Source organism: Puntigrus tetrazona, chromosome 7, assembly GCF_018831695.1.
Source record: "Puntigrus tetrazona isolate hp1 chromosome 7, ASM1883169v1, whole genome shotgun sequence".
Taxonomy (NCBI): Eukaryota; Metazoa; Chordata; class Actinopteri; order Cypriniformes; family Cyprinidae; genus Puntigrus; species Puntigrus tetrazona.
The window spans coordinates 40,383,951-40,406,091 of record NC_056705.1 but is presented as its reverse complement, the minus strand read 5'-3'; the positions used below and the strand labels follow the sequence as shown (position 1 = coordinate 40,406,091).

General features: G+C 38.5%; 1 protein-coding gene across 1 annotated transcript in view; it reads right to left on the bottom strand.

Annotated features, from left to right (window-relative positions):
- Positions 1-360: 360 nt before the first annotated feature.
- The window catches only part of LOC122348804 (phospholipid-transporting ATPase ABCA1), a 117,514-nt gene continuing 95,733 nt past the window's right edge, over positions 361-22,141 (bottom strand). The window contains 11 exon segments of the mRNA XM_043244672.1: positions 361-1,139; positions 3,754-3,997; positions 8,671-8,763; positions 9,653-9,756; positions 13,513-13,647; positions 15,828-15,969; positions 17,342-17,448; positions 17,620-17,682; positions 19,493-19,613; positions 20,642-20,771; positions 20,840-20,963. Of these exon segments, the coding sequence (XP_043100607.1) occupies positions 1,041-1,139; positions 3,754-3,997; positions 8,671-8,763; positions 9,653-9,756; positions 13,513-13,647; positions 15,828-15,969; positions 17,342-17,448; positions 17,620-17,682; positions 19,493-19,613; positions 20,642-20,771; positions 20,840-20,963 (1,362 nt within the window). The 3' untranslated portion in view covers positions 361-1,040.

Sequence of the window (22,141 nt, the reverse complement as noted above, 5' to 3'; positions counted from 1 at the left end):
TCACATACTGAGAGCGACGCCGGAATTAGCTCTCGCTAATGGCTGACGTTAAATGAGGCCTCGGCCGGCATCCAAATATCAGCTTACGAGGCTACAACCGTTCTCTGAGCAATTACAGGCTCCACGAAGCCTCTTCTTGTACTTCTCAAGACGCACTTCATACGCACTTACAAGCGCATGCTACGGAGGGAAAAGTTAATGCATTACAAGGATGACCCAGCTGCAAAAGCGTGGCTTCCTGTAAGCAAGACGTGACGGAAAATCGGCTACTTAAAGATCACGACCGGAAAAAGAAAGCGTCTTTGGATCTGACTGCGGCAGAAAAGGTTGAATCTGAGAAATGAAAGCCGAGGCTCGGCGGCGTGTGCAAATGTTTAATGTGTGTCCGTGCATAAAGCAATAAGCAGAACAAACATCCGAGCGGCAGACGCACAGGATCATGGGAGCGCATACGAATGCTGAATAAACAGCGGGATTAAGAGCGCATACAGTAAGTGCTGAGGTCTTCTCCGAGGTAAAAATATTCTCAGCGCATTTCCCGACTGCTTCTTACAGACATAAAGCACGGCTGCTAAAGATTTAGATTTCACTTGTGAATGCAGCGAGAGAAAATACGACTTACAGTACAAAGTATACTTGAGCCTCAGTGACGTTATAGAACAGAAAAGGTGAGATTCAAAAGCAAAAATCAATGCATGTGCTCTTTTAATAAGTACAAGTAAAGCTAAAATATATTTCTGCAGTTTGATATCAAGTCACAAACAAAGCCCAAATCAACAACAAATAAGTTTCATAAAATGTAAAATATATATATATATAATCTCTTTGCATTTGGCAAAAATATATTGTGTGTGGAAATAAGCCATTTCAAACATGGAGCATATAATGTTACGCAAGTGTTTCACTGATAAAAAAATATGGTATAAAAACGACCCTGAGTTGTCTGTGTGCTCGTGGTTGGATGTGGCCTGCGTGGAGATCTGGACGTCAAATAAATAGCTCCTGCTAAAGTGCCTGGTTTCCGCTGATTGACGTTTGATTCATGTAGCTGATGTCTGCATTTCGTCGTTCAGATCCACGTCGTTCTCGAACGCGGCGTCCTCTTCATCACGCTGCTGCCGAGCAAAACTCACAAAAACCTGAAAGAGACGCAGAGAAACAAGTCGAATGAAGAAGAATCGTCAATCACTTCCCGTCTCTTTGTAGTTCATTTCTGCAGTGCAAGACATTTCTAACCTTTAAAAATAATGTCTCGATCTGTCTGGGATTCACGATGTTTATTATTACTTTTGTTTACACTGAAATACATTCAATTTAAATAATATTCAAATTACAAAAAAATAAACAAACAACAACAAAAAACTTTTAAAATACTTTAAGAGAGGTATAGTAATTACATTGTAATAAATTAAATTAATCTTGACTGACAATCATTGTAGTTTTCTATATGCAAATTATTATTATATAATTACTATATGAGATTATTTTGCAATTATTTTCTTGATCTGTTCATAGTGCCATGTGAAGCAAATACATTGCTTCAAAAATAAATGAAATTAAATAAAAATAAATAATATAAATATTTTTTCAATTCCATTAAAATTTTGAATTATTATTAATATTTTAATTTAATTTAATTTAATTTTTAATTTAATTTAATTTAAATTTAATCCACGTAACAATGATCTCTTGATTTCTTTACAATTCAAATATTTTATTTAGTCTGCAAAACACTGATGAAAACCTTTCAGTTCAATCGTTCTCAATCAGGTAGCAGTGATTAATGGTCCAAACTGTGTTTTATTTTCGCTAGTAGAAATTCTGAATGTCTTAGCAACCAAATAGGCTTCGGGTAACCCATCCAGCGTCAGCGTTTTGCCTCTCAGTTGGCAGTAATATCAGCATGAGCTTCATGGGACAGAGCAGGAAGTGTTGGATCTTCCTCACAGAGATAAAGACTGCACTCATGAGTTCAGTCTCTCTGTAGAGCGTGTGAGACTGAGGATGATATCTCAGGTAAAGAGCAGAGCTTCACGCTGACAGGACAGACGGATGATGATTTACTGCAGTTTACTGTACAGCGAGTGAGTCTGGAGAATCACTGAAAGAGCTGCATGAAAGTCACCGAGGACAGCAACTCACGGTACAGAGAAGTGCCTAAAACCTTCCCAGGACAAAACCCTGAAAACTCATGCGTAGATGATGCATGGATGCGGATATATCTGCAGTAAGATACCAGTCACTGCTGATGGCCACTGCATGGAGAAATAAAGACATTAAGACATGTATCATGAATCACTGAAACGAGTCATTCTTTCATGTAGACGCCTGTTCGTGTTGGTCTGGTTCTTTGTCACTGGGTTCTGCTTTTAGAGCATTGAAATGTCTGTTTCCTTCGGTAACGCTGTACACAAACACTGCTTGAAGCCACTCATTCAGACTTCTGCTTCTCAGCGTTGGAGGGAGAAGAAGAAAGAATAAAGAAGATTCAACCGTCCCGCGGTGGACCTAGTGTCTCTGTCGGGGCTCCAGAGGAGGATAAGATGTCTATGGCTGGGTCAGAATCAGGACCTCCGGGTTGGAGGTGAAGTCCTCACCTTCTCTGGAGCGCTCGAGGCTGGGTGATTGGTATCTGGGCTCCGGACGCGACTCTCAGCCACGCTCCACCCCACTGCCTTTCTTCCTGGAGGAGCATGAAGAGCTCACCAAAACGTGGAAGGCTTCCTTTACCGCCCGCTCGAGGCCGAGCTCTTCACTCCTCACTTCCTCGACGGTGGGGCGGCCAGGGGCTACGAGGACGTTCCCCAGGTGGAGCGTGCGGTTGAGGTGCACTTATGTCTGCAAAACACCGGCACTCAGAGGAATCGTCCGTGGCTCCCGTCCAAAGTCTGTAAGCTGTGGTCCGCTCTCGCTGCCAAGGCTCATCAAGCCAAAACACTCAAACAGCTGACGTCATAGTGACCGACTGAAGAGAAACGTCTCAGTCGCTCGTGTAACCCTCATTCCCTGAAGGATGGAAGGGAGGCATCATGCCCCTCTCGCCACGATCCTGATCTGAGACGAATTGCTCTAGTTGTGAGAACCTGATGTTCCCACAAGGATAGTCAAACCTGAGATTTCTGACTTCGTGGGGACATTTGGTCAGTCCTCGCAAGGAAAATACAAAATTTAAGTTTTATCTAAAAATGTAAAAATGCAAAAAGGGTTGGTGGGGAGCGATAAGAAATATTAAGTCGGTGTAAAAACAATAGAACTCTATCAAAGTCCTCACAAATATAGCAAAACAAACACGTGTGTGTGTTTATGCATGCACGCATGAGTGTGTGTGTGTGTGTGTGTGTGCATGCATGAGTGTGTAAGTGTGTGTGTGTGCGTGCATGAATGCATGCGTGAGTGTGTGTGTGTGAGTGTGTAAGTGTGTGAGAGTGTGTGTGTGTGTGCATGAGTGTGTAAGTGTGTGTGTGTGTGTGCGTGCATGAATGCATGCGTGAGTGTGTGTGTGTGTGTGTGTGTGTGAGTGTGTATGCATGAGTGAGTGTGTAAGTGTGTGAGTGTATGTGTGTGTGTGTGTGTGTTTGTGTGTGCATGAGTGTGTAAGTGTGTGTGTGTGCGTGCATGAATGCATGAGTGAGTGTGTAAGTGTGTGTGAGTGTGTGTGTGTGTGTGAGTGAGTGTGTGCATGAGTGAGTGTGTGTGTCTATGCATGCGTGAGTGTGTAAGTGTGTGTGAGTGTGTGTGTAAGTGTGTGTGCACCTGGTCTAGTGTGGTCTGGGACACAGAGTAGTCCTCGACGTGCAGCAGCTGCTGGTGTTTGTTGAGCTCGCTGAAGATGTGTGTGAGAGCGCCGTCTGTCTGAGGGATCTGGTACTGCAGCGTGTTGTGATGCCTCTCTTTCAAAACGCTCCCGGGAAACGTGTCGTGCACGAACGTCTCCAACGCGCACAGGTCGGCCTGATCGGCACTCACCCGTATGATCAGCGTGTATCCTTCCCCGAACCTGCAACACACACACACACACACACACACACACACGAGTGAGTTACAGCTGATAACTCCTCACAACCTGGATTAGTCTGAGATCAAAGCACATACGAACCACAGTTCATTTCATGCAGAATTCAACAACATTGCCACAAACTTCAAAGAAGAAGAAGACGTTCCTGCACACCATCTGATAAAACAGCACTATTTATTACTGTCTCTTTCCAAAGAGGATGTGATGCGTTCAGCGACATCTCACAACACACACTACTTTTCCAAGAACTGTGAGTTTAGATCTTGCAATTCTGACTGACTTTTCATTATTTATTTTGAAGATTCGATTTAACATCTTGCAATTATTGTCAGTTATAGTTAATATCTCGCATTTTTTTTGCAATCTTGCCTTAAATTATATATATATAAAACCCTTCATTTCTGAGGAAAAAAAGACTAAATTGCAAGATCAAAATTGTGAGAAAAAAAGGTCAATGGTGGCTATATCTCCAAATTCTGGCTTTTATTTCATGATAGCTAAAATTGCAAATGCACAGTTTTTTTGGGATGAGTACAAACCCAAAAAGAGATCTGTGAAATAAAAAAGGAGAAAAGGCTAAATTGCGAGACGACAGCTCAAAACTGTGAGAAATAAACTCAAAATGCCTTATAAACTTTTTTTTTTTGCCTCAATTTTGCCTTATTTTTTGTGCTAGCATTAAGCTATAGACGGTAACTCAAAACAGTACGATGCTGTAGGTCTAAAAAAAATCAAAATGTTGACAATCACAGTTACCTTTTACTTGTTTATTACTGTTATTTAGTGGTAAAAACTGATTTCCAAATAGGAAATATTAGATTAGGTGAGATTAGATTTATACGAATGTAACCTAAGTAGTTTAATTCGGTTTCGGGTCATATTTTCTTTATTATTCCACGAATGAAGCAAGTTTTGTGACGCAAAGCAGACAAAGAGCGTCTCTACATTTTCATCCTCCGTACGGTGAATGTGTGGAAAGTAGAAGCAGATTTATGGTCTGTATAAAGTGTGCAGCAGGAGATTGTTGCGAAATGTAGCTGTCTTATAAAAACTTCCTCCCGCTCTCAACATTACTGATGTACATTAGAAGCACTCCAGTGCTTTTATCTTTCTTGTTAAAAGAACAATGACACAAAGGTGTGGGATCTCTCTCACACACACACACACACACACACACACACACACACACACACACACACACACACACACACACACACACACACACACACACACAGACTCTGAGTGAACTGGATGAAAAACTCACAACAAGCACAGTCCCTCTAGTAATGGAGTGATTTGATTGGCGACTGACAGGCTTACGAATGCTTTTATTGGACACTAGTTTATTTGTGTTTGTTTAGGTGTGTGTGTGTGTGTGTGTGTGTGTTTACTTAAGGGTTTGTCTTTATAAACACTCAGCGTCAGGATGATTTTATCAGAGTTACTGCTCGCTCTCAAAATAATAAAAACACACAATAATAATGGCTGGTGTGTGTTTAAGTTCTTTTCGTGAGTTAAATCGCTGTGAAGTTACAACATTTTCACCCTAAAAATAAAATTCCGTCACCCTAAAAATACATAACAATTCTCTCATCACTCCAGACATTTTTAATATTGTGTATCAATTAAACAGTCAGCTTTCTTAGTATTTTACATTTTTTATTTTATTTTTTTTACTCTAGAAGTTGATGGATGACATCAACTGTTTGGTTACCAACATTCTTTACATATCTTTCATTTTTAACAGAATAAAGTTATACTGGTTTTCAAAAGCTAGACGCTGGATGAATGGTGACATCATTTCCTTTTTAGGGTGTACTGTCCCTTTAAGTAGGATTTCCAATCATAGTTTATGCTACAATCATGCTATAATTATGAGGGTTTAGATTTAGAAGTTACCAGAACAGTTAAGAAATATTATGCATATTATTAATTAATTAATTTTTATATTAAACATACATACACACACACACACACACACACACACATATATATATATATATATATATATATATATATATATATATATATATATATATATATATATATATATATTATGTTGTCCAGTTAATTGTTTGCATTATTTAAGCTTTCAAAAATGATATAAAAGTTTCTTTGTGTCTTTGATACGTGCATAACTCTAATAATATTTAGTTTTCAGAAAAAAAGAATTATGCAGGAATTAAACATTATGCATTATATATTAAACTGATCAGAAGCGACAAGACTTTTATACTGTGACAAATGACAGATGTGACAGTTTCAAGAAAATATTGAGCAGCACAACTGTTTTTAACATTGCATTATTTATGCATTTTTTTATATATATTATTATAATTATATATAATATTTATATAATATATATAAATGTAAAAATATATATAATATGATATATATAATTATAATTTTTTCAATCAAATGAAACGCATTTGATTTATTTTATCTCCAAACCGTCAATGTATTTGTTTTTTTTTAAAAATGAGGGTGAGAAAGAAGTCATTCACTCTCAGCAGCACACACTCACTATACAGACGGATGAACGTTCAGATGTCGGAGGAGACAGACTTTGCTGTATCAATCACAGGACGAGCGTGGAGACAATGCAAGGGAACGCTTACAGCGACAGCACCGCGTTTTGGGGAAATACAATAAGAAATATCGAAAGAGAAGCATCCCTATATGCCATGACTTCGAATGCATAGAGTTCTGTTTATTTCCCCAGACCTCGAATGTGTTTGATGACATGAAGTGTGCTCCCTGCTTAGTGCGCGAGGGACGAGAAGCGCAGCGAGGAAGACGCCGCCCTACAGATGGCAGCAGAAACACGCCACGGGAGGAGAGAAAGACGAGAGGGGACGGCGTGTGATGGAGAGCTGTAGATCTTGTCCTACTGCTTTGCTCCATTAGACAGCGTGAACAAGAAAAGATAAAGCAGAGCGAGGGAGGGGAGGCTCCATCGAGGGAGCTGCTCTTAATTGCCTCTTCACTCATTAATGCCCACACCTCCACAATCATTAATTACAACCCAGAGACACACAGAGAGAGAGAGAGAAGATAAATTCAGCCACGTATTAACAGACTTTACATCGGACGTCGAGGCGTGACGGAAAAGATGTTAAAGGAGTATTTCTGGCCGGCGTGAAAAAACGGCTGAAAATGTGCTCATCCTCAGGCCGCCTGAAACCAGTTTGTTTCGTCACACGTAGCATTGCGTCACTTGCTCCTCTGCGGTGAATGGGTGCCGTCAGACTCCAGCGCATCAGTCCACTCTCATTCTGACGGCACCCATTCACTCAGCATCCACTGCTTAAAAAGTCATCTTAGACGAGCGCGTTTTAAACACAGAGGGATAGAAAGTTCAATTGAAATTGAAATCGGTCCTTATTTCCACTGAAATCTCATCTTTGCTATCTTTACTTCTGATCAGTTTAATGCTCCCCTGCTGAATAAAAGTATTCAATTTCTTTAGAAATAAAAATAAACCTTCCAAACATTCGCAAATTCGGGATATCAAAGACTAAAATACAAAATGCAATAATAATTAGCGTTTCTACAGTAACAGCAGCAGAGAACAAACTACATTCAGAGATAAACGTGCTTGAGAATCAAAATAATCAGGCTTGTGTTCGGAGACGAATTACATTTTTCTCCTCGTTTCCCTGAAAACGACTCTCGTTATCCTCCACAAGTTTGCTTCTTCAGGTAAACCGGTCTCGTTTGAAGGATATTCAGATGTTTGTTTTACAGAAACACCAGACGAAAATAATGTTTAAGTGAAGGAACAATTACGCGCAGCATAAGAGCATTTATTTTGTCAAAAACGTTGACGTATAACACATTCCTCAGCGTGAAACTGTTTTGAACTGAAACCCAGATTCAAATTCTCACTGAATATTACGTCCGACTATTCAACTCAAATTGACTTGTGTCTTTAACTTAACTAGATTAAAGTCTCAGAAGCAAAGAGATAATCTTTATAAAAGATACAACTTGTCCACACCCCACTAAAACAGCTCGTTTGAACACGCCCCCACTTCTCTAGGTCACAGAGTGGGTTTATAACTCCGCCCAAATGTTTGCCCAATGAAGGAAGGCGGGGCTATTATTGTCGCTGTAGTGTTGCCGCGGGCGCCATGTTCTGGAGACGCCGTGTTTCGTTGTGAAAGTCAAACTGCTTTGTGTTTTCAAAAGAGGACACGACTAGAAATCAGCGTTAAGTTGTGTTTATATCACTGTTTCAGAACAGTCCAACACAAATATTAGAGAGAGTTCGGCACGTTAACGGAGAACTGATTCCTGAACCATGCACTGGAAAGCTGGCCAATCAGAGCACACCTTGCTTTTTTAGAATGATAAGCTTTTCCTTTCAGGAAGGCGGGGCTTAGAGGAGAAGCAATAATGTGTAGTATGTGGAGGACCTTCTGAACCTTAAACAGCATAAACACACTGCAAATACATAAAATAATGGTCTTTTTAGCAACATCATATGGCCTCTTTAAATCACACACACACACACACACACACACACACACACACACAAGAGTAATGGTTTTTATACTGTACAGACCCTACTAATAATCTTTCCTATGTTTGGAATTATGAGGATAAAACCCATAAACCACAATTCACACACACACACACACACACACACTCACCTGCTCTTCAGGTGCTGGATGCTTCCCAGGCATTTGAACTGTCCGTTCACCATGATGGCCATGCGGGTGCAGAGCGCTTCACACTCCTCCATGCTGAAAACACACACACACACACACACACACACGTTTGCAGCATTAGAGCAGGTTTCCAGACTGTTTTTGGTCTAATTCTGGCCGTTCCCGAGCACGAATCTCTTGAGAAACACCTTCAAAGCGTCAGAAAGCCCAGAGCTCGGGATCTGCTTCCAGCCGCATTCAAATGAGACTCATTATGAAGCTCATGAAAGCCTTTCACCTGCGCAGCCGGCCAATGAGACGCAGTCACACAAACAAACTCATCTGCTGCCAAACAAGGGACAAACCAACACCGGCTAAAACTCTAAATTGATGTCTTGTTGCCAGGAATCGAGGCTGATGCAGAGAAAGACCACTCTGTACCTGACATGATAAATATAGCTGCAGGATTACAAGTCAGGTTGAGCGGTTCTGTGATTAGATATATATAGATATAGATATATATATACATACATGTAATTTACATAATATGTATATATCATTATTTGTAGATTCAAGGAGTTCGGTTCGACGAAACACTTCAAATCTGCATAAAAGGAAGCTAAAACGACACACTTTCATCAACAAATGCCTTTTTATATCAGCTTTGCATTTGTTAACACTCTCTGGTAGGTTTAGGGTTGGATTTGGTGAAGGGATGTATTTCCAACATGACAGAAAACTAACTTTTATTTTTACTGCTGAACATATCTATATTTCAGAAACATATATAATAAATAAAAATTTGCTTTTGTTATGTAATAATTTGCTTTTGTGAAGCTGCTTTGGAACAATAGCCATTGTAAAAAGCGCTATACACAAATGAACTGAATTGAATTGAATAATACAGTGCCAGGGTTTTAATGAACTGCAGGTTTTCTGTATACAGTAAACATGTTTAAAACAGAAGGCCGAGCGAGGCGGTCACCTGTGAGAGGTGAGTATAACAGATCTGCCCTCCTTTATCACACTGAGGATACAGTCCCACAGGAAACGCCGGGCCTTCGGGTCCATACCGGTGGTGGGCTCGTCCTGCACACACACACACACACAAGTAAAATATTGATATCAGTATGCATAATGTAAAGAGAAACAGTTCAAACCGCCTTATGATGTGGCACAGTGCAGTCACATGACCTCATTACATACACTTGCAAATTAGCGCGTGTCATCTCATAGGTACTGTTGTGCATTTTTAGTAGGTCAAATTTGCATAGGTCTACTACACACGGCATGCACGCTACATACTAAGAGAAGCTGATTGCAAACACAACTGTAGGTTATGAAGACGTGATCACGTGACGAGGGCCGATTCGGAGCGAGACGGACACGCTGAGAGCACCTGCCTTGTAATGCCGCCTTTAATTAGCATCCGCAGAGAGCCAATCAGGAGTTATTCTGCGGGTTATGAACGCGGATTATTTCATATGAGTCTTTGTCAGGCGGAATGAGATTTTAATGCCAGCAAACAGAGGCGTGTGTGTGCGCCGAATGCTAAATCTGCCTGGAAATACATTAAAAATGTCCCGAGAGTGACCTCCAGTCCCGTCTTTTTTTCTTCTTTAATCTTTTCTATCGTTATTCGGCTCTTCATTTTATCCTTAATCCTCAAGGACGTTCTCTCATCTGTGTGTGTGTGTGTGTGTGTGTGTGTGTGTGTTTGCTCTGTGTGTGCGTCAGCCGTACTTTGAGAATAAAACTGTCCCTAGCTACGTCTCAAAAAAAACCCGTCCCTTTAGAGGCTAGGTAGAAATGATTAATAATGCCATTCATAAAGTTCACATCATATTTTCATTCAGGGTTTCTTTCAGGCGACGCGTTATGGGTGAGAAGAGTTTTAAATCCACAAATAAATATAAGAGCGCTCGTGAAAACAAATGTAATGAGATCGACTTTTGCAGAATGTCACAGAATCTGTTGGTTGAAGACAACTGTTTACAGTTTTTATAATATTTTAAATTGGCTTTTTATTTTTGCATTTTATCTTTTTGTTTTAGTTTTTATTATTGACATTTTGCATACATAAAAACATACATATTTTGAAAATATGTATTAACATGTATGTTATATATACATGTAAAAAAATAAAATAAAAAAAATAAATATATATATATATATATATATATATATATATATATATATATATATAAACATATATATATATATATATATATATATATATATATATATATATATATATATTTTAAGGGTTGTTAAAACTATGTATCTTCATTTGTTTAATCTGATGTACTTAAATAAGTAAAAACAAAACTTAAATAATTAATAAATACTATGTAGACAAAAATACAAAAGAAGAAGACATTTCCTAAACCTAAAATTTAAATAAAAACAGAAAAAAATTATAAAAGATATCATTTAAGTTATAGATATAGTTATTTCAACATTAGCTAAATGAAAATGATGAATGAAATGAAGCTATTTTTACACTTATTATTATTAGTTATTATACTTCTATTGTAGGTGTAAAGGTTTTTATGGTTTCTTTTACTTTGACTTATTTCTCACCGACATACACATAACTCATAACTGATGTTTAACTCATAAATATGCTTTGTGTTGAAGCGATGGCTTTTTATTTTCCGATCACTGCAGCGTCGGTCTTCGCTCTGGATCTGCAGGTTTATTTTATTTATGTTCTGCTGTTAGATGTGTTTGCAGCGCTAGCGCTCACGCGAGCCAAACTGTAAGGCGTCCGAGTCTCCAGAGTCATAGAATTATTTCTGTGGGTGTGAAGAAACATTAATCAGTGAGAACGAACAATCAACACAACCTGCAGCGGACGGCGGGCAGAAATGGCGTCACATTTTCACGTCTCAATAATACCTCAAGCTTTTAATTATTGTACTGTACTGCGCTAAAAACTAACTTTTTTAGTCTAAAAAGAATCAGAAACAAAGACTTATTAAATAACACATCTGAAAAGCACTGAAAAGCACAATTTTAAATGTAATTATTTCAAATATAAATGTGAAAATTATTATTATTATATTTATGAATTAAAAAGATTGAGCTGTGATTCTTTTAGTTAGTTTTTTTGCTCTGCGGTGCATGAACTATATAATCAGCACATTAAAGTGAAATCATTCTTGCTGTTATATGCCATGTCTTTAATAAAGCTGCAGGAGTCTTTTATATTCTTCGCTGATGACAGAATATACAATAATGTTGGAGTGGGAGATAACTCTGCCATTTATTACGCTGCTATGCCTTCATAGGATTAGAGCTGAAAGTGTGCTAAGAAACACAAGAAGCATTAAAGTTAAAAAAAAAAGAATTAAACCGAAAACCTTTCTTGATCATATTTATTGTATGCATATGGAAAATTGTATATATTTGAAAACTATTGTTTAAAGGTTTGCAATTAGTTCAGTTGTTTATATGTATTATTTTATTTAAAAAGAAGTGTATGCTTTTATTCATCGAGGCTGCATTAAATTGACTAAAAGTGACTATAAATTGATGTTACAGCGGTTTTCTGTTTTAAATAAATGCCGTTCTTTTCAACTTTCTATTCATCAGATAATCCTAACATATAAAATGTTTTCACAAAAAAAATTGATTGATTGATGATAATCAGAAATGTGTCTTGAGCAGCAAATCAGCATATTATTTTTATATTGGAGTGATTTCTGAAGGATCGTGTGACACTGAAGAGTAATGACACTGAAAACATTTCCACATATACTCACATGGAAAACCGCTCTTTTAACTGACGTGATATTTCACAATTTTGCACATTTTTTCCATATTTTGAATCAAATAAGAGGCCGAAGACTATCACAAACATAAAGTCTCACCGACCCCACACTTTTTCTGTTTGTGGTCAGATTCAGACTGTGTTTTATTGATTGTGTTTTATGGTCTGGACTCGTCTGTTTGATTTCTGTCTCTGCGGCTCAAACAAACTTCACTTCACTGTCTTCGCATCGTTATCCCTCCGTGTTTTTGAGTTATTCTCCGTTCTGATTTTGGTCAGACGTCTGAGCAGATTTCAAGGAAGATCATTTTTTTTTTTTTTTGTATTTATTCACTGCACCAAAACCTGGTCCTCAAGTAACTCTAGAGGCAAAACTAAAAAACAAACGCAATCAAAATGTGAAATTCTAGAAAAAAATGCATCACTCTACAAAACTGACTTGAAGTTTTTGGCCAATTGTCTGATGAAGGCATTCGGGTTGAAGAAATTAAGTTTGTAATGTTTCTAGATTTTGCTGTGTTTCTTGAATGATTTACAGGCGATCCCAAAATGCACTGCGAAAACATTCAGTGAAAAACTGATGGAAAATAGATAAATATTAATGAATTAATTACTGATAATAAATGTTGATTACAGATAAAACAGGTGCTGGAAAATACTGGAAACTATTTATCATATATTTTTCAATAGTATGCATAATATAATGGTTCAAACTTCCAAAAAGGTCTCAAGAATACATGAAATATGAAATAAATATTTGTCTTTATCCAGTAAACCCTTATCCGATAAATTACACATGACTGTATTTTTGGAGTTTTCAGAAGAAAACACATGCACATACTGTGAATACATACTGACAGGAAAAATCATATGACCTTGAAATACTGCTGTGGACGCTAGTCAGTGAGGACTAGTGTTAATATCAAGTGTGTGTGTGTGTGTGTTGTTTGGATTTGAATGCATGTCAATGAACACAGACGCGTTTATCAGCTCAGACGAATCAGCTCTGATTGTGTGAACGGGATGGATGAAGTGATTTGGAGAGCCAGATGTGTGTGTGTGTGTCTTACGAGGAAGACAAGAGGAGGGCAGCCAATCAGAGCCATGGCGGTGGAGAGTTTGCGCTTGTTGCCGCCGCTGTAAGTTCCCGCTGATTTCTCTGAGTATTTGACGAGACCGAGTTTCTGAACACCCCACTCAGCCACCTGAGAGAGAGAGAGAGAGAGAGAATATTACTGCATATCTATCTCATTTGCAGGAAGAGAATAGTAGCAAAAAATAGTAGAATACAGTTATCTGAAAGGATAACAACACAAACATGCTTTGTTTAAGGGATACTGATATTTGGCCAGTATAAAAACAGCAGAGGTATTCGAAAGTCCCCACAATTCATGTGTTTGTTTGTGTGTATGTGTGTACCTGTCTTTCTATCCTGGTGGGGACTTAAATATGAATACACACAGAACTCATGTCTGGGGTGGGGTCAGGGTCTCCACGGGCGAAGAAGATACGTTTTTTTGAAAATCTAAAAATAGGGTTTAGGTGTATGGTTGGTGTAAGGCCATAGAAATTACGGTATGCACAGTATAAAAACGATTACACCTGTGGAGATTCCCCACAAGGATAGCTGTGTGAGAGAGTCTTTGTTTGTTTGTTCGTGTTGGTATTTGTGGTTTATAGAGACAAAAATATGTTCCATGACATGGGTATGACAGAGGTATTACAATGTGAAGGTGAAGGTTCATAAAGACACTGCTAATGGTTCACTGCAAAACTCAGCCAGCTCTGTCAGGCCAAAGAAGATTCCCACAGGAATGGGGACAGACAGTCTTGTACAAACAGGCCAAATACACACTGGAAAATGAGATCAGAGTGGTCTACAGATACGGTTTTCTTCTAGGGACACAACTTCAGCGCGGAAAGACATCACTAGTTAAAAGACACCGTTCTCCAGAGCTTTGGAGAATCAACAACTGGCAGAAGTTTTGAACGAGCAGCTGCGCTCCAGATCAGTGAAGATGATGTGCGCCAGGTCTTCAGGAAGAACCAAAGAAGAAAGGCACCAGCTGCGGACGCTGCGACTCCGGTCTGTCTGTAAACCTGTGCTGACCAGCTGGCCCCCATCTTCACGCAGATCTTCAACAGATCCCCGGAGCTGTGTAAAGTGCCTTCATGCTTCAAATGCTCCACCATCATCCCTGTCCCAAAACTACGTCTGTGGTCATGAACTCATTTGAAAGCATGAAGATCTTCACTGGACCCTTACTGGACCCCAGTGTGGGACTGCATTATGTTCTGCAACATCTAGACAGACCAGGGACTTACGTGAAGATCCTGTTTGTAGACTTCAGCTCTGCTTTTGACACCGCCATCCCATCACTCCTCCAGCCCAAACTAATCATCCCACCTCCATCTGTCAGTAGATCAGCAGATTCCTGACAGACAGACAGCAGCTGGTGAGGCTGGGAGAGGTTTCATCCAGTACCTATACGACCAGAACTGGAGCTCCTCAGGAAGTTCAACCTGCCGCAGGAGCTGCTGAAACGGTTTTACCACGCCATCACTGAATCCATCCTCTGCACTTCTATAACTGTCTGGCTCAGCTATCAAAACAGACCTCAGAAGACTGCAGAGGGTAGCCTGGACCGCTGAGAGAATCACTGGTACAATCTTCCCCACTCTCCAAGAACTGTACTCATCCAGAGTGAGAAAAAGGGCTGGTGAAATCACTCTGCACTTCCTCTGTTTCTGTCTGGTCGATGCTACAGAGCTCTGAGCACCACAACGACATTTAACATTTTTATTTACACTTTAAATTTGCATATATCATACCTGTGCATACACATTATACATGTACTTACTTGGATATCTATAGTATATATTGTGTTTTTTGCTATTTTGTACATGGTCTATCTTGTCTATTTTTATATTAATCTTTTTATTATCTGTGTCTCGTCTTGCTGCTGTCAGTCTTGCTGTGTGTAAACATACCTGGCAATAAAGCTCATTCTGATGTCCTTGAAATTCAAAAGGTTTAAATACATACCAAATGATGAATTTTTCTTTGGAAATCTAAAAACTGCCTGAATAAAAATCAGTATAAAAACCACTATGCCTATGGCGAGTCCCCATAAATCACAAATACCACTATATATATGTGTGTGTGTGTGAGTGTGTTAGAGGCACAAGTGAACCAGTTGCATGGGATCAAAGACTTACGAGACCACAGATACACACTTTCATGTGTTTGTTGCTGAAAGACTGATCCACGCACACACACACACACACACACACACACACACACACACACACACACACACTCACACTCACATACATAAAGTGCAAGTTCTAGATAGAAAGATTAAGAGTCTGCAGGATGTGTTACCATGGAAACCTCTTTTCGGGGGACCCCACGGAGTCGAGCATAGAACTCCAGGTGTTCTCGTCCCGTCAAAAGGTCATCAATGGCATCAAACTGTGGACAGTAACCCATATTCTGCTGCACCAGCTGCATGTCAGTCCGGATGCTGAAAGATCAACACCAAAACACAAGCCTGCTGTTACTGCTTTTTATTTAGTATATATATATATATATATATATATATATATATATATATATATATATATATATATATATTTTTTTTTTATTTTTATTTATATTATTTTTTTTTTTATATATATTTATTATATTTTTTTAAATAAATGTAGCAATTATTTTAATGAATTTTCTTATGAGTGTGTTTTTTCAATAAGCCTTTATTATTATTATTATTATTATTATTGATTTACTTAGTTTTTATTATTTAAAATATTATATATTTATTATATCTATCTATCTATCTATATATATATATATATATATATATATATATATATATATATTGTTTTTTGTACATCAATTTAAAATGAAAAATAAAACATTTCATTTCATAGTTATAGTTATAGTTAATTCTAACTAGACTAAGTACGCCATGCTTATTTCAGAAAATAAATGCAACTAACAAAATGATATAATCCATATTTAAACGACAAATACACTTTGCATATTAAGCCCCTCCTTTCACAAAAAAAATCACACGTGAGAGGCTGAAAGACAAAGATAAAGTCATGCATCTGGTCTGTCAGCCCGAGCCGCAGGACAGCAGCACCAGCATCAGAGCGGAAAAGTAAACTTCACTATCTGTGAAGTGATTGACATCTGCGTTTCCCGCCCCTCGGACACGAGCAGCTCGTCTGTGTCGTCTCACAGATGAATGACAGAGACTCTGCTTCTCTCATCTCTCTTCACTTCACAAAAATAAGCCATTGCTGAAAGAAACTCTTTTTTGTCTTGATAAGAGTTATTATAAAATTAATTGATTCACAAGTCTATACTCTTTAAAACTTCAGACCTTCTTGAGCTGATATAATTAAAAAAAAAAAAAAAAAAAAAATATATATATATATATATATATATATATATATATATATATATTTTTTTTTTTTCACATAAATAAATAATCATAATATGAATAATAAATATATATTAGTTAATTGCATTGAAAACAATATTAATTATCCAGCTCAACCCATTAACCTTATTTATTGTAAGAAAATAATTATCAAATATTTCAATTAATTTTGGGGAAATTAAAGATATTTTCTTTAATTTATGGAAAATATGTACATTCATATTTATTTTACATGATTAAATATGCATCATGAATTATGAACTATTATTAATTGCTGATGTATTTATTTTTTATTGATTTATGCATCATCATTTTATTTTTTGCTTAGATTTATTATTTCATTTTATTTTTTTCCTATTTATTTTCCTTCGTCCTGCTGAGGTTGTTGCTTTGACTGAACAAAGGATCATCAGGATATCTAGATGTTTATTAGCTGGGAGGGACTCACCTGTATCCATTAAGGAAGGCTTCTCCAGATGTCGGGCTGATGTCTCCCGTCAGCATTTTAAAAGTCGTAGTTTTACCAGCTCCATTGATTCCCAGCAAACCGAAACACTGCCAAACACGAACATCATTCAGGGACAGCATCATGATTCACAAAGACGTCATGAAAAGAGCACATATCTGCTGAAAGCACTTCCAGAGAGTTGTTTAAAGACCTTTGCGCGAGTTAGACACTTCTAATTAGTGCTTAAAATAAGTTTTCATTTCACGTGTGTGATTTACCTCTGCAGCAGGAACACCTACACAGATTCTATCCACGGCCGGAGTCTTCTTTACACGGTACATCTGAAGGAGAAAAAAATCGTATCGTGACAAATATTTGCATACATTATTGCTATCAATCGACTCGTTTTGACACTGTGCATGTTTATTATGTATACATTAATACAAGCACATGCATGTACATATTTAAGAAAAATGTGTTCATTTATATATAAGACAATAATATAAATTATTATACACACACGTAAATATTTACGTAAACATTCCTCAAAAGATCCTGATGATCAGATCGGACTTTTCTAGGAAACGATTCACGAAGAGTCAAATAAAGCAGAGCTTCTTCGGTCATCTGGGCATCTTATTAAAGATATCGTTCTGACGTTTATTTAATAAAAATCTGTAAAGATTTGACTGCAAAAAGACACATTTGACAACAAATACACTGGAAGACCTTTTAAACCTGCGACGTATGAATGGGACGACAGAAGATCATGGGGTAGAGATCATGCTGGTCGTTCAGAGGACGTTTGTGTATCGAACCCGATATCGAAGGATTTTAGGGTTAAATACGTGATCAGTCCTGGTCCGGTCTCCTGACACCTGTGTGCTCTCAGAGGGATTCACAGACAGCTGCTTTCGGTGCTCAGAGACGCCTGATTACAGATCACACAAATTACACCCTCACTCCTAATCACTGAGACGCTACTCTGAACATCTGTACGCTCACACAGCTGTCCTGAATACACATGAACGCGTGCGTGCTTTTAAAAGTGTGAACTCTAAGAGAATGTATGTGTGTGTGTCTGTGTGTGTGTGTGAGTGTGTGTGTGTGTGTGTCGGTGTGTGTGTGTGTGTGTGTGTGTGTGTATGTGTCTGTGTGTGTGTGTGTGTCGGTGTGTGTGTGTGTCTGTGTCGGTGTGTGTGTGTCGGTGTCTGTGTGTGTGTGTGTGTGTGTCTGTGTGTATGTGTCTGTGTGTGTGTGTGTGTGTGTGTGTGTGTGTGTGTGTGTGTGTGTGTGTGTGTGTGTGTGTGTGTGTGTGTGTGTGTGTGTGTGTGTGTGTGTGTGTCTGTGTGTGTGTCGGTGTGTGTGTCTGTGTCGGTGTGTGTGTGTCGGTGTATGTGTGTTGGTGTCTGTGTGTGTGTGTGTGTCTGTGTGTATGTGTCTGTGTGTGTGTGTGTGTGTGTTTGTGTCTGTGTGTATGTGTCTGTGTGTGTGTGTGTGTGTGTTTGTGTCTGTGTGTGTGTGCGTGTGTGTGCGTGTGTGAAGCGTGAACTGAACATTTAACTGCATGGTTGCTGCAAGTAAATAAAACTCTATTATAGTTTAACTTGATATAAAATGTTTTTGACTCTCTTTAGGAACTAAGTGCACCTGTTTTTAAATATATTTGCAATTATGCATTTTTAAAGTAGTCCATTTAGAATATGTGACTCCGGACCACAAGGGTCAATTTTGCCTATTAATCAAAAGTTACATTTTTATATATTTACGGTAGGAAATATCTTCATGGAACAGGATGTTTGCTTAACGTCCAAATGATTTTTGGCATGAAAGAAAAATAAATATTTCTGAACCACACAATGTATTTTTTGTATAGCAGCTGAAGGTTTTGAGGTCCAGGGTCACATATATGAACTTGAAATATATTGAATAACACAACTTTTTATTTCCGTAATGCTGTATTATCTTCAAATACTTCTTTCATTGTAAGACTTGAGGTACACTGCAGTGAACATGTTACACAGTTTCTCGAATGCCCGTCTGTCTCATTCTGTCAACTGCCCACGAGTCCTTTCTCGTGATAAGATGTCGAAAACGTTTCGCGAATAAGACGTCAGAATTTCGACTTGAAGTGACAGGAAGAGGAAGTACCTTGCTGAGGTCACAGACTCGGAGCAGGTCGTTCTGAGCTCCGCCCTGCTGCACGCGTTCACGCTCCCGAGCCACGTCTTCATCCTCTTCTCCCGAAGAAGTCGGGAGTGACTTCACCGACCTGTGTGTGAAGATGTGTGTGCTGCAGGTCATCGCAGAGAAGGCCACGGGATCGTGTGTAGAAGATGCACAACAATTCACAAGTTTTTACGAAGCAAATTCTCGTTTGCTGCTCACTCTCAGGACTTCCGAGATGCAAATGTTTTTTTTTCTTCCATCGAACAGTAAAGTTGATATTTAGCTGCTCTTTGCTGACCCGTAAAATGCGAGTCAATGGCTGCCGTGACTTTGACAGTCGAAAAGGCATATACAGGCAACGCAAAATGAATACCCATGTCTGCTGATGAATCGAAACAACCAGTCTGTACAAGAAAACAGCATGGTTTCTGTCATGACAGCTCTCGAGGGATTGACGCGGTGGAGTACATGACCGTCTTTGGCCGAAGAGATCTGCGTGCCGAGGCTTGCTGCGAACATGTAAGAAATACTGCTGTGCATATAACACATATGAAATAACCCCATATATCATAGATGAATCCCCCGGTAGGAGACCTGTGGAAGGTGGGGGCTCTCTGAAGCACGAGGCAACCGCTGAAGTGAACACTAGTCGTACAGTCTAGTCGAGCAGCGAGGTCATTTCATACAGATACAGGAGAGAACCAATCAGCTGTGCTATGTGACGATGATGTCATTAGGCTAAACCTATCAGACTGCGCCATCTGTATTTATAACATCATTACATCTAACCCAGAGTCTAAAACAGGGATGTATGATACACTGCTGGAAGAACAGGGGATGAATCAGTATACGCCGCTATTTTGGCTCATTCCTGCGATCGAGTAACTTATGTGCTGCTCGAGTCGTGAACGTTTTCAGGCGCTCAAAACAGTTCACCTTCTGATCGATCTAGTTCATTAAAAAGCACTGGTTCAAAAGAGCGATCCAGTTCCCGAGTCTCTGGGTTCTAGGTAATAACGCTCCGAACGATGTTCATTTTCTTGCACAGACTGATCTTTTCGCTTCATAAGACCTAAATATATCATCAGGAGCCATTTATCCAATCATCCGATTTCTGTGTGTGTTTCTTACTTGGGTCTGCAGAAGAACTTGTACTGGATGAGCAGGGTCAGGCCGAACATGACGCCTCCCTGAATGGCCATGGCAAACAGATTCTTGCCCACCATGTTCCAGGTGAGAGGATTTTCGAAGCGGTCTTCTCCTGAAGATACAAACACATCAGCTTTCCTCTCAGATCTCAGGATCGTTTGCTGAGTGTAGACATCTTACCTAGGTTTTGGTAGAGAGTGGCCATGGCCTGGTTTTTGGCCATGTCCATCAGGCCTCTTCCCAAACAGAAATGAGGGAACACCAGCAGAGCCTGTTTGACTATGTCATTGATACGGGTTATATTCTGGAGAGAAACACAGGACGGAGAAAGGAAATGTTAGACTGGAAACACTGGGCTCTTCAGAATGAAGCGTTTAAACGCGTGTTGCTTCACAACGTCTTGGGTTCTACTGCTGAGGTTTATAGAGGTACATTTTTGACTTTTTTAAAGACCAAGTAAGTAAATGTAAAGAAACAAATTGAAGGTAAGGCAATACATCAATATGTTGCCTTGATTTGAATGTCTTTTATTAGCAACGCTTCTACACATCTTCCAATGACAGATATTTGCTCTTGTTATTTTAAACAAACTCACTTGCTTTACTTCACTCTTTCAGAAAACAAGATCTCGGGTAAATGTTTCTTCATTTAAGGATGTTTAGATATTTGTACTGGAATCGTGGCACGATATTGAGGGGAAGATATATTTTTAGCAGTGCATGCAACATTTGATGACAAGACTTTCTGCTCCGATTTAAACCATTTTGAATACTTTCAGGACTGAATTTTCTTCAAGATTTCAATCTGTTGATATTGTAAGACATTTTCAAGACTCAAAGAAACCTTTTTTATAGCGATCTTCTCATCTTTAGAGCTTGATAGCGACTATTCACTTTAAAGTGTTGCTTTATACAGTACTGTTATATTTTGAATTAGCTTTGCCTTTTACATTTGGATTTTGTTTTTATTTTATTAAAAAATATGTATAATATTTTTTCTGTGTATTCTGAATCTATTTAGTTTATAAGTATTATTATTATTATTAAAATTAAAATTATTTAAATTTAAATTTAAATTATTATTTTTTATTTAATAGTTTTAATTCTTCATCTTATTTTATTTCAGTTAGTTGTCTTAATTCTAATCTTTCACGTTTGTTTATCATCTCTGAGGTTTTGTTTTGTTTTTTTTCACCGGACGGAAAGAAACAACACGTCTCTTTTTGTGTTCCACAGAAAATGTGAAAAGCAGATGGGTTTGAAGTGATATGAAGCTTAGTCCATACAGTCTCAATCTGAAACGCAGTCGATAAAACACTGTTTTGATGTCAATCTATTCGTCTCCGGCGGTGTGCGACTCTTCAGACACACTGAAGAAATCATGGGACAGTTTTGTTGCACGCTCATACATCACCACACACACCAGAGACACGTCTCACAGGACTCACACTGACCCATATTCTTTGAGACGCGCGTCTACCAT